Consider the following 12,302-nt stretch of genomic DNA (forward strand, 5'->3'; position numbering starts at 1 on the left):
ATTGTTGCACATGCGCGTCCGCGAGGAAACAGAACAAGCTTGAAAGTACCACGTGCAAGCTACCAGTTGACGGGTACCATACGTAAACTTTGTTTGTAAATGTTGTATTAAGGCATATCATCAAACATAAATATCTGCTTTAAAGGCTAATTGAGAAAAGGATAGCTGTGTTTGAATATGTTAAACAATAAATTTCAGTACAGAAAGTCTATTGCCACGTTTTTAAAGAGTGTGTAATTGCAGTATTTAAATAGTGTGAAATATAAAATCTTTGATGTATCTTAACATTCTGTTGATAACGATCATTAAACAGATCTGTCGACATGTTTTTGCATTTTATTGTTTTTAATAATCTATCATGTGACTCGCAATGCTATTTCCTAAAACTAAACTCAACTGTATTTACAAACCTGTTTGCACTAATGAAAAGTAAAGTAAATATTTCTTAATAGTTGGGAATAGTTTTGGATATTTATCAAACAAACACACGTTCCTTGCATTATCTTACAGGTAAAGAAATTTTCTATTTATTTTTATTTAGTATCACTTGACAAGCAAATGAATGAAAGTAAATAGGGCCTAGTGCATCGTGCCATACACTGCAAGTTTGTTTGTACAATAGTAACTTTTCTATTTTTTACGATCTGCGTTTTTCCTTTGCTTAGCGGTTGTATACAATTTCACTCCTTCTATTACCATATTATGCACTCGAATTTTATGCTGTGTCAACATATAATTAAATCTGAAAAGAGAATACACGTTTGATTATACATTTCAAACAAAACGAATGAATATGCAAAGAATAAAACTTCTCACCTATATCCTTTACCGCAAAGGTCACATTCGATTCGATCTCCAGTGTGCAACATCATATGATGCTTCAGTTTATGCGGGACCGAAAAACTCTTGCCGCATACTTTGCAGCTGTGTTTCAGAGCCATTCCCTTGTGGCTAGACATGTGCCGTTGTAGCCCTTTTTGCCAGCGATACTTTACACCACAAATTTTGCAAGGAAAGAGTTTGCGCTCATGCTTCGATTCAATATGCTCCATTAGTGCACGGCGAGCTTTAAATTTATGGCCACATATATTGCACTGATGCTCACGTATTGTACTGTGTATATTTAAATGAGATCTTAGCCGATGCAGTGTCTTGAGTGTTTTACCACATACTTCACATATATGTGCTTCCTGTTTGGATGATTTTTTCTCTAACCCTTTGTCAGTACTTTCTGCTTTGCCTGTGAAGAATGTTTCCGTTGGAAGTTCTTGAGATGAAGACTCATCAACATACTCGATTGCGTAGTTTTCCTGAATTAATTGATTTTCATCAGACGTCATCTCAATCTGATCGCATGCATCAGTAATACAGGATTGGTTTGGCAATTCCTCACAGTAAGATTCGTACACATATTCATCTCCAAAATGTTCCTCGTCTAACTGTTGGGATGCGGTAGTATCAATTTCAATTTCCTCACATTCTGCCGAATAATCTTGTTTATTTAAATACATATGATCGTCTTCCTCTCTAAAACTCATGAAAGAATCGTCAAAGCTGTTTTGATTGGCATCGTTCGCTTGTGGAGGGTTAGGAATGTCTATTAAGTGATCGTCATTAAAAATAGTTTTCAATTTCTCTTGCGCTTCACTGCATTCATTCCAGAACGTTTGTATAATATTTGCTGTTTCCTTGCATGTACTGCAAACTCCTAATGGTAGCATCTCGGAATCGGAAAGTTGCAGTTGGTGATGAAAAATTTTATCCAATTGTTTTAATAGTGACATATCTTCATCGAGCTTTGCTGCCTGCATTTGGCCACACAGTCGACAAAACACTCTGTGCAGGAAAAGCTCGTTAGTTGGATTTTTTATTGGAATCTTGCGTTTTGTTGTTGGACATTCAACGTTGCGTGTTGGTAAGGCTCCTAGTGCTAATCTCGGTACTTTGTACCGTCTGTTGATGAGATCCTTCTCGAAGTGCTCCTCGCAAATTAGGATTTTAGACGGTAAACTTTCCAGTCGTATCACATTGACCCATCCAGATTTGATCCACCAGTTTTCAAATTCCTTCGTACGGCTGAAAGGGAACACTACAAAATCTCGATGCTTTGGTATGCACTTGGGGAAAAAGCAAACTTTTGCCGTATTTTCTAGGTACCACCTATGTTGCTGGGCATCGGCTGCCATGATTACAATCCCTCGTGTTATTATTTCTATCGCTATAGAAAATTAATGCAGTGATCGAGGCTTAAAAAACAATGCAATCTCCAATTACCTAGCTACGAATCTAACCTAATTTTTTTTACAGCTTCAGAAACAATACGTAGTTTCAAATTAAGTAAAATGCTGAAAATGTTTGGTACGATCTCGCGCACTTTCCAAAACAATCTTTTAGGCATAAAATTTACAACGTCAAAAATGACATCACAGTTAGCGTTTCAAATCTGTCGTTCTTGAAATACGTTGAAAATAATCTCTTTCACAAGATGTAACAGAAAATCGGCATATATTATTAACTTTAAGAACCTTCTACTTTCAACATATGTTCACTAAGTATTCGCATTCTAAATACTCATACAAATTACTTAGCCAAGTTAACTAAAAGGCAGATCAAAGTGAGCTTGGATGCTTAGCACAGAAACTGCGTAATTGTCAAAATGTAATCGTTTGTTTTTATTTATGGTGTCAATCGACGTTGCAAGCTACGGTTTGTGGTCTGCACAAGAAAACCTAAAAACAATGGGGAAAGATCACGATTTAAATTGTACCCAAAATATTGTACATCCAGAATGGGAAATATTAGACCCGACACCCGATATTTATGCGCTTTTCCCGCTATTCGATCGAAAATTTTTTCAAGAAAGATTGTCGTGTGTCCAACTGGAGTGGAGTAAAAAAATGTACAATTGTGCCGGAATTTGTTACCAACGTTCGAACCGTTTGGGTAAGAGCTGTATTATAAGACTTAGTGAACCGTTACTAAAACTACGGACTCGAAAGAATTTGATTGAAACACTCCTTCATGAAATGATTCACGCGTACTGCTTTGTACTTGGAATTCGTGAAGGAAATGGAGGACATGGTCCAACGTTCAAAAAAATTATGAATGGAATCAACAAAATTGCAGGCACAAACATAACGGTACGAAAAGAATATTTGAAACATGTAACGATGGAAACCCATATATATAACCATAACATTATATCATTTTAGGTATATCATACTTTTCATGATGAAGTAAATCTTTACAAAACGCATTGGTGGAAATGTAACGGACCATGCCAACATAAGCCCCCTTTTTATGGGGTAGTGAAACGTACTAGCAATCGAAAACCAGGTACATATGACTTTTGGTGGCAAGAACATCAGCGCACATGTGGAGGTGAATTTATAAAGGTGAAGGAACCCTCCCCCAAAAGGAAATTACCCAGAAGTAAAAATAAAGAAAACGTAATGGGGTCTCAGTCTTCTAATCAAGAGCGCTCTCAGGATAGCAAGAAAACTACCTCTACCAAGCAACAGAAAAATGTGATTTCAAACTATTTCAACAATTCCTCCAGTGAAAACGAAGGAACGGCAGTTTTGCCCACTGCACGTACCGTTCCGCCAAAAAATAAAACGTATACTCCCGCAGCCAAACCTAATTTCGGTGGTGGTACATTAGTAATTCAAAAACCTCCTGCAGCAAAAGCATCTGCCGTGACACCAAAATCTGAAATCCCTACAGCACCGGCTCATTCACTCTTAAGAGGCAATCTGCCGAACGTTAAACAGCTTAGAGATTTAGCCAGTGACGAACATAATTGTCCAACACAGCCTCTGTTTTCTGGAAGGGCCTTTGTTTTAGGATCTGGATCCTCTGGAAACTCTGGAGAAAGAAGAAGTCGACTATTAGACAAATTTCCTGATACTAGTTCACGCCCGTCGGCTTCAAAAAAACGCCGTGTGGAACAGCTACCTAGTACCAGCTCGAATCGTGAGCTAGAAGCAGTAATGCTTTCGGATGACTCGGATTACATATTTGACGAGATTGATTTGAAAGAGGTGGAAAAAACTGTTGCTAATATTAAAAAAGAAAGGCAGGATGCGATTAAGAAAGAAATTATTGAATCATCCCTCAACGAAGAGAATGATGAAATATTTTTAATTGATGATGATTTTGATGATGAACTAGCTGATGAAGAGCTTTCTTCAATCGATGATTCTATTCTGGATCGGTCAGTAATTGATGATTTGTTCAATGATAGAGACGATTTAATGGATGATTTCAATCGAACTAACGCGAGGATAACGATAGAGAATTCCGACGATGAAATCGTCTCTTGTCCGATATGCTTGCAAAAAATGTCCCGTGCCAAAAGCAGTGACCATTTCGAAGTATGCTTCGCACAAACTGAAACGAAAACCAGTGGTACTAGTGTTCAATTAGTAGCGTCCAGCGACCTGAGCCAACCATCTACGTCCAAAGGTACACCAGTATCCAAGAAAAAAACTGCTGCTTCAGATGTCGTGACGGCTCAGCAACAACTTCTGCGAAGTTGTGGCTACGGAGAAGATGAGATATCAAAGGTGTTGGAGGATACTACTTCACAGGACATTGCTGCTCCAAACATGGCAACACTTAAGCAAAACGTTTTACGGGAGTGTGGTTATACGGAAACCGACATCATACGAGCACTTGATGATGGTTCGGACGACGATGATGTCCAGCTTGTTTCTATAGATGACTACTGTTCGTGTCCAATATGTAGTAAAGTAGTATCTATGAGTTCAATCAATCAACATCTCGATCAATGCGTAACTAAATAAAGTGATAGATTTAAATTTAACTTCATTAAGAAAACGAATTAAATTTGAAATAAATTGGAGCTAAAATATTGCTATTGATGGTGATTACTAACATTGTAAGAATTTTTGTATAGTTTAAAAAATTGTTTTCATTATATCTATAAACATATCTACTTGCATATTAAAAACTTTATGTTAACCGTTGAGTTATACATTATTTTTTATTTACAGAAGAATTACTGCAGGATTGGGGAGAAGAAACCTTATCTACTGAGGCAAAGTGTTGATCAACTAGTGTAACAACTTCATGATTATGAGACTTTAAATGAATACGTAAATTATTTTTAGTTGAAAAACATTTTCCACAGTGTTGACATATTTCGGACTTTTCGCCCGTGTGTGTAGTGTAGTGCGCACGTAATTGTTTAGCGGTAGCGAACGATCGATCGCAATTTTCGCATTTGTACTCTTTGAAGTGAGCTTGCAAATGAGAGATCATATTCTTTACCTTATCGGTGCTGTATCGCTCGCAATACTTGCACTTGTATTGCATAGGATTGCGACTTAGTATTGTGTAGTGTTCTACCCATGATCGGGCTGGGCGGTAATTATAATTCTTGGCATGTACCTTTAAATGCAAGATGAGATTGAACGAGGTATTGAATTTCTTTGGACAGAGAGAACATGTATAGCTGCGTTCTTGAGTGTGTTTTTTAAGATGCACATCGTATGATTCGATCGTTTGCAGTACCTTCTTACAAACAACACACTCATAGCCCTTGGTTTCATTGTGCGTAAGTTCATGGTTGCGTCTTTTATTCGGGTGATTGAACACCTTATCACATACACGACACTTCAATATGGTCGTGTGATATTTTAAGTGCTGTTTCAAAGATACCTCTAAGCCATATTGCTTGCCACATATTTCACATGATACTGTACATGGAGCTCCACCACCGAGATGGTATGTTTGTGTATGATAATATTTTCCAGCGGTGTTACTATAGCGACGATCGCAATAATCACATTTAACCGGTTGTTCATGCATTTTCATGTGAGTATTCAAGGTTCGTACGCGTGTTAAAACAACCGTATCCATGACGCAAAGGCGGCAGGTGTACGGCACTTTATCCACGTGTGTAGCTAAATGCTCTATCAAATTCTTTCGAGACCCCAGCGAAGCACTGTTGCAAATGTAACATTTGAAACTATGTAACTGTGGAACATGTTCATGCTCCTTTTTTAGCTTTTGCCTAGGTTTATGGGGTACCATAGTTTTCTCTTCACATTTACCTTTAATTTCCGAATTTGGGATTCTATCACAAACAATACTGATGGATTCTGAAAAATCATCTGAATTAAACCTATTAACGGTAGTGACTTCTGGTATTTTAGATGATTTGTCTAACTCATTATCATTGTCATGGACAAATTCTGTATCTGAACAATCTGAAGCTGTCCCCGAATGCAGTGATTGGTCGATTTTAGCTATGATACGATCTGATCGACGAATTTTGGTAGATCCTTTGTTCCTGCGGGAGTAGTTTGTTGTTAATTCAATATTTGAATTGATTTTCAAATCGTTAACTACAATTAGAGGATTGGGCACGTTTCCAACGGATATACTGCCTCTCAATAACATCCATATTAGCAATTGGTCGAGTTCACGAAGTATCTTAATTATACTTACCCATCTCGAATTGACACATTATCAGAAGTTTCAATATTTGTTTTCGCGATGATCGTATCTCGAAGTTTTCGGTCAGATTCATGAAATAGTTTGATATATTCTTTAATGGTTTTGAGTTTTGTGATACATTGTGAGCATATCATTTTAGAATATCCATCGTCTTCCGTGATCTACAAATATTCGAAATAGCAATCAAGAGGATGAAAAATAACAATATTCATAACTGTAGGATGTACATACTTCTAATCCGACGTTGTGTCGTATGATGGGCAAAATATTTATTTTAAACTCTGCATAAAACAGCAATCTTAGATCATCAGAATTATTCAAACACAATCTGCAAATTAGCAAATCACTAAATTCCATGTTAATGCTAAAGTTATTCAGTTTCAGTTTGTCTGTTACGAATGCCGCGATATGGGTTACGCTAAAATAAACATTACAATGTTGTGTTGTTGTTATAAGTATAAACGGTTAGCTCATTCGGAATTGGCATCGGCATATTGTGGATGAATATATATTTCGATCTATGTTTAAAACTCTTTATTTTGATATATAATACTAAAGGTTAATTTTTTCTGGAGTGAAATATGTTCCAACATCAAACAACAAGCTTAAACATCTGAATAAATGTATTGAATTTATGAAAAAATACTTCTTCTTCTGGTGTTGTACCAATGCTTGAAGAACACAACGTTGTGATGTAGACACTGCTGTCATGTTACGGCTGTTTACCAAATTATTGTCAAAATATGGCTGACTATCGAAGCGATTGCACGCTGTAAAAGTTAATAAAGTGAATATTACGTTATGTATATCTATACCTGCTAAATCAAAACGGCAGCTACATGGACATGTAACAAAGATGTGTGATTGTAGATAGGTCTATACATTGTCGGGCTAATCCCAGTGTTCTTTATTCGTATTTCTCGTGATGGCTTAACAATAGAAGCAGAAGAACAAGAAGAGTAATGCCCCGAGCAAAAAGTACCAACTCTGAGTGAACGCCTAAGGTCGTCCTGACGGCAGTCGGATCGAAGTTGTGGTTGCTGTAGAGCAAGCAACCACTTTCCGCGGACACCTGGTGCTGGTACGTTCCATCGAGGAAACATCAAACCTTACAGAAAACTTCAAGAGCTGGCAACGGTACAAAGTTTCGCATCTCTTTGGGCACATCAGCGCCTGCTCGTTTCGTGTATATCATTATCCTATCGTGATAGACTTTTATACCAGAAAGTGAATATTCAAATCGATAAGTGCGAATACGCAGCAAAACTATCGTTCTTCTAAGGAAATCATTTTTTGTGTGCCCGAGGCACGCGGTTGGGAAAGAGTGTGCAGTTGGTAGGGATGTGTGTTTGTGCGAACGTGTGCGCAGTGTTGTTGTAGACGGGTTTTGGGTGAAATTTTTCATCTTTCCAAAAAAAATCACTCCCCAAAGAGAGCAAACAGTGGCGCTGATTGACTACTACATATCCGTGAGGGTGTCGGTATTACGAGCGCAAAGTTGGTGTTGGTGGGAGCGAAAATTCTGAAGTTGCGCCACGCATTGCTAGCTGGTGCGCTCGGAATCGATGTAGGAGAAAGGAAAGAGAGAGGGCGGTCGTGTTGTTTGAAAATAATACCCCTTCTCTGTATGGGTGTTTACATCGTTGTTTCTCTTTTGCCGCGGAACACCAAGCAGCAGCAACGACGGGCAGTGGTTTTCTTCTGGTTTCTCGTCGCTGTCATTGCTGGTCCGCGAGGTTGCGTTAGCGAACCGTTTGCTACCGCTTCCCATCCATTCCTACATAGATAATTGGGAAACGGTTCGTCACAATTGCATATCGTGTGCTAGAGGTACGCCGTGGAAAGAAATCGATCATGTGAAAACATAATCATGCGCAAAATAAGTGGTGTTGCAGACGAGTTAAACGTTTCGCTCCCGAATCTTTTCCTGTGTTTTTAGGTTCTCTTGCCCTAGGCTAGTGGCGAAAGCTCCCAGTGTGTGCTAACGAGAAAAAAAGGTCATCTGCAGTGCTCAGTGGTAATGCTCCGGAAGTTGTGTGAATAAAAATATCCACCAGGCACCAGTTTTTCCGTCGTTCGGTGTGTGGGCTGCATTTTGGCACTGTGTGATAAGAAAATTATAATAATGTGAATTTTGTCCGTGGTGTTGTGTGTGCTGCACGGCTGCAAATGATGCTGAAATATCATAAAGGTAGCTCCTAATAAGCAAGGTGCAGCGTGCATCGATCTACGCAGCTAATCGATGGTTGTAAAATTCAACAACTCATGGTAAAGCAGTGAAAGGCGGGGTGCTTACGTTTTGTATGATTGATTGTGTGCAGCAAAGGCAAAATTGTTGGCAGTGCCCCGTACGACAGCAGGAAACATTCGCAAAGAATCTCTCAACCAACAACATCGCTACCAAAAAATCGTCATCATCATCATCCTCGACCATCTTGTTTTCCTTACCGTTACCCTTCGACTGGAGTCCATTCGCCGCTCTGGTGGAACAACGCAACGTCTACGCATTCCCTTCTGCGTGCTGGAAGGGCTGTAGTAGCTGCCGCGAACACAAAGCGACGAAAAAGTAGAACAAAAATCAATCCCAACCTCCGGGGCGTTCGGGTGGAGCGTTGTGAAACCCTTCGCCGTCGTGAAGAGAAAGCGACAACAAGAAGGGTCTGCAAGGGAAAGGACGCAGGAAAATCGACGGCCGTCAGGAAAGGTTGCACTTGGAGTCACCTGCGCACCATACAACCGTCTACGAACGTGAACATCGAAGAGGAGCAGCAGAGTGATAACAGGCAATATTGTACGATAGACGACCGTGCTGAAGAAGGAGGCAGGATGTCGTCCAAAAACATACCAGCTGATAAGGTGAGTGGCTCGATTCGAAAAATGCAATATGTATTTCCGCGCATTGCGAACATGCACTCAAAATGAACCTTGTGTAGGACGAGACCGAGAGATATGCAGTTCATATGTTGCTGGTATTTGGGTTTCATTCAATAGATTTGAAAAGTAAACAGTGCCGAATAGTCCAATCAAAGTTATGTTCGTTAGTCCATGTTCTTTGTTCCTGGTTCTGTCACTCAAGCAACGAATCCTTGAGTTTGTATGCATTTTTGAAGTGTTCTTTTCGCATCCGGCGGTTTTAGGATTGCTTGGCGAATAACAGGAAATAGTACTTGATTTTGGATTCTGGCACTTTTTGGACTGGGATATTCAGTTTTGATTAATATTTCATTTTTGTTATGTCGTTCCCATTTCATAGAACGGTCGACAATAAAAATTTTGCAACTATATTAAACTGGAATATGAAAAAACAAATTTCTGTCAACCGTTGAAGATTGAGTTTTTGATAGTGAACAATTTTCAATTTGCAAAAACTATATTTCAGAGGAAGACGCGTGATTCATATTCGTGGATTCACCAGAATGTTAAGGGGTTTTTTTTCTCACGTTGTACAATCGGCACAAACACCACCACCAACGATGTATGCTACTGATTGTATGGTGAAATCAATTAATTAACTAATGAGCGCGATGATAAATTAAGCCGATATCGTAATGCTATTGGATGTTTCCTATGCTTCCGCTGCAATCAATTCACCCGGGAGCTCAGATTTTCTCGCGTTTCAACTGTGATTTTCGATGCTATTAGTGTTGCAATTTCACATTTGATTATACCTTTATTCCAAAAGTGAACATATTTATGATAAGAGTGCAGGAGAAACAATATTTGATCAAAGACTAGCGCACCATTTTGTTAGCGAGGCAGGTGAAAATTGAACGTTGCTTAAAATGTACACTGTAGCTAATGTTTTCTGTGCATAGAAACGTAAACATAGTTTTCAAACCTTTTGATTTAAATGGAATTATACTTGAATCTTTCCTCTTCGTCATCATAGGGCGACAAATTAGAGCTAAAACAAAGCAACGCTTTGCTAAAATAATTATTTCCAATGATGCATAGCATCGACCAGCTCGACCGTATCCCGGCTCCATGAAGTCTTCTCGTTCATTGCTCCATCCAAGCCGTTGTTGAGCGAAATGTTGCCACCCTTTTGCTTGCTGGTCGAACAACAACAATCGGCATTTTTCGGCCCCGGAATCCCTGTGCCAACCGACGGAGTGCATGCGCGATGTAACCACCAGGATGTGGAAGTTCGTCCTTGCCATCAACATCATCATCGTCATCCCGGTTGCCACGGCCATCGGGATCGTCATTCTGCTTTCGCTCAGCGTCCCAGTGTAGCGCTCTCGCACTCTCTGCCGGAACGGGAAAGCAGCGTTTACATTACCCTGCCCACTGCTGAGTATTACAGTGGTTTGGTGGATTTTTTTCTCTCTCTCTCCTGAATGCCGTTGCACTTTCGCACGGACGGCTGGAGGAAAATCTAACGCATACAACGTTGCAAACGTCATCAGCCCCCGGATGCATTTGCATTCGCGCACTATCGTCCATTTGCTTGGGTGAGGCTGTGGATGCGCTTGTGTACTTCGATGCTATTACTCGTAGCAAATATACGAGCGTATCTTGTAAATTGCAACAGCTTTTATTGCTTGTGCTACCTTAGCTATCAGTTATCAGATAGCATTCGGATGCGCAGTCCACTATGCACAATTGTTTAGTTAATGATTCTGTTTTTTAAGGAATCAGTTTTATGTAACTCCATCATCAGCCTTATCGCGGGTGATACACATTTTATAACTTTACACCGCATTTTAAAGCTACAATTCGCTCGCTTTGATTTAGGAGTCTACTTTTATGTGTTTTTTTTTCTTTTTCTCTTCCCCGCCAATCGGAATTATCTTCGCGGGGGAGAGTGTTACCACGCTTGAAGTGTTGCGTCTCTCCTTCCATCTCGCTCGCTGTTGAGGATTTTGTTATTGATTTTGCTGCTGATGCTATTGCTTAAGCCACATGTTCATCAAGGCGTGGCTCTTGGGGTAAATTTGATTACTCAATCTCAGCCTGGTGACAGCTTGCAGTAAATTGCTTCCTTTCGGTCGCGGTTGGCTGGGCAAAGAAAGCAGAGTTTTCGTGGCCAGCGCGGGATGGTTGAACATTTTGCAGTCTCGGATGCAGGCACGGCGACGGTATACGCTTCTAGAATCGAAACATTAGCGAAGGAGCAACGTACATTACTTCAAGAGTTTAAGGATTTTTTTTAACGCGATGTTTTGATCGAAAAGGACAAATTTAGCTGATGCCACCCCCGCTGGATCTATGGTTTAAGACGTCTTGTGCTCTCTCACTTGTGGCGCATCCTTCACTTGGTTCTCAAACGCCGCGTGACAGCCGACATGGTGGTGGTGGAGGTTGCCTGTTTAACACGCTTCTTGTGCCACATGTGGCAGCCTTTCCACTATCAACGGCAGTGGAATATTATTTCGTACCCCCTGTACGGCAAAAGACTGCTGAATGGGCCCCTCCGGACGGGTTCTCGTTCTCGCTGGCTGGGTTGTCAGCTGTATGCTAATGACTTTCGTCCTAATGTCCTTTAGGCATCCTTCGTTCAGCGTGTGCCACTTGCTACTTGACATTGATTGCCTTTCCTAGGTTTTCGGAATTCCGACGGATTACGAATGCGTTTTATCTCGCGCTGAGTTGGTCCATTTTAGAAAAATAGCATCTGTTAGATTTCTTAGAATGCTGTAAGCATTACAAGCTATTAATGAACAGCATGGAAATATAAGTTTTAGCAAGAGTAAATGTGATTTATGTAATTGTGTACTAACAATGAGAGAACTTATTGTGTTAGTCTTCCTTTCCTCAGAAGCTTTTACAATTCGATATCAATTGAAGCGAACCATCGTTTGGGAAAACGAAAT

The 12,302-nt window shown here is 39.9% G+C and overlaps 4 protein-coding genes across 4 annotated transcripts in view; 2 read left to right on the plus strand and 2 right to left on the minus strand.

Annotated features, from left to right (window-relative positions):
- Positions 1 to 517: 517 nt before the first annotated feature.
- LOC128731852 (zinc finger protein 59-like) lies at positions 518 to 2,186 on the minus strand. Its single transcript, XM_053825003.1, has 2 exons — positions 817 to 2,186; positions 518 to 742 (listed from the first exon to the last, which is right to left on the minus strand). The coding sequence occupies exons 1-2, from the start codon at positions 2,184 to 2,186 to the stop codon at positions 631 to 633; spliced, it is 1,482 nt and encodes a 493-aa protein (XP_053680978.1). The 3' UTR covers positions 518 to 630.
- Positions 2,187 to 2,738: 552 nt separating this feature from the next.
- LOC128731538 (DNA-dependent metalloprotease SPRTN-like) lies at positions 2,739 to 4,823 on the plus strand. Its single transcript, XM_053824662.1, has 2 exons — positions 2,739 to 3,140; positions 3,213 to 4,823. The coding sequence occupies exons 1-2, from the start codon at positions 2,739 to 2,741 to the stop codon at positions 4,806 to 4,808; spliced, it is 1,998 nt and encodes a 665-aa protein (XP_053680637.1). The 3' UTR covers positions 4,809 to 4,823.
- Positions 4,824 to 5,001: 178 nt separating this feature from the next.
- Positions 5,002 to 6,979, minus strand: LOC128731862 (zinc finger protein 43-like). The gene is made up of 4 exons (XM_053825015.1): positions 6,921 to 6,979; positions 6,718 to 6,814; positions 6,478 to 6,647; positions 5,002 to 6,040 (listed from the first exon to the last, which is right to left on the minus strand). The coding sequence occupies exons 1-4, from the start codon at positions 6,977 to 6,979 to the stop codon at positions 5,002 to 5,004; spliced, it is 1,365 nt and encodes a 454-aa protein (XP_053680990.1).
- A 2,333-nt stretch (positions 6,980 to 9,312) lies between these two features.
- Positions 9,313 to 12,302, plus strand: part of LOC128731871 (SKI family transcriptional corepressor 1-like) — a 40,758-nt gene continuing 37,768 nt past the window's right edge. The window contains exon 1 of the mRNA XM_053825026.1: positions 9,313 to 9,342. Within this exon, the coding sequence (XP_053681001.1) occupies positions 9,313 to 9,342 (30 nt within the window). The remainder of the gene's footprint in view (positions 9,343 to 12,302) is intronic.

Source organism: Anopheles nili, chromosome 2 (assembly GCF_943737925.1).
Source record: "Anopheles nili chromosome 2, idAnoNiliSN_F5_01, whole genome shotgun sequence".
Taxonomy (NCBI): Eukaryota; Metazoa; Arthropoda; class Insecta; order Diptera; family Culicidae; genus Anopheles; species Anopheles nili.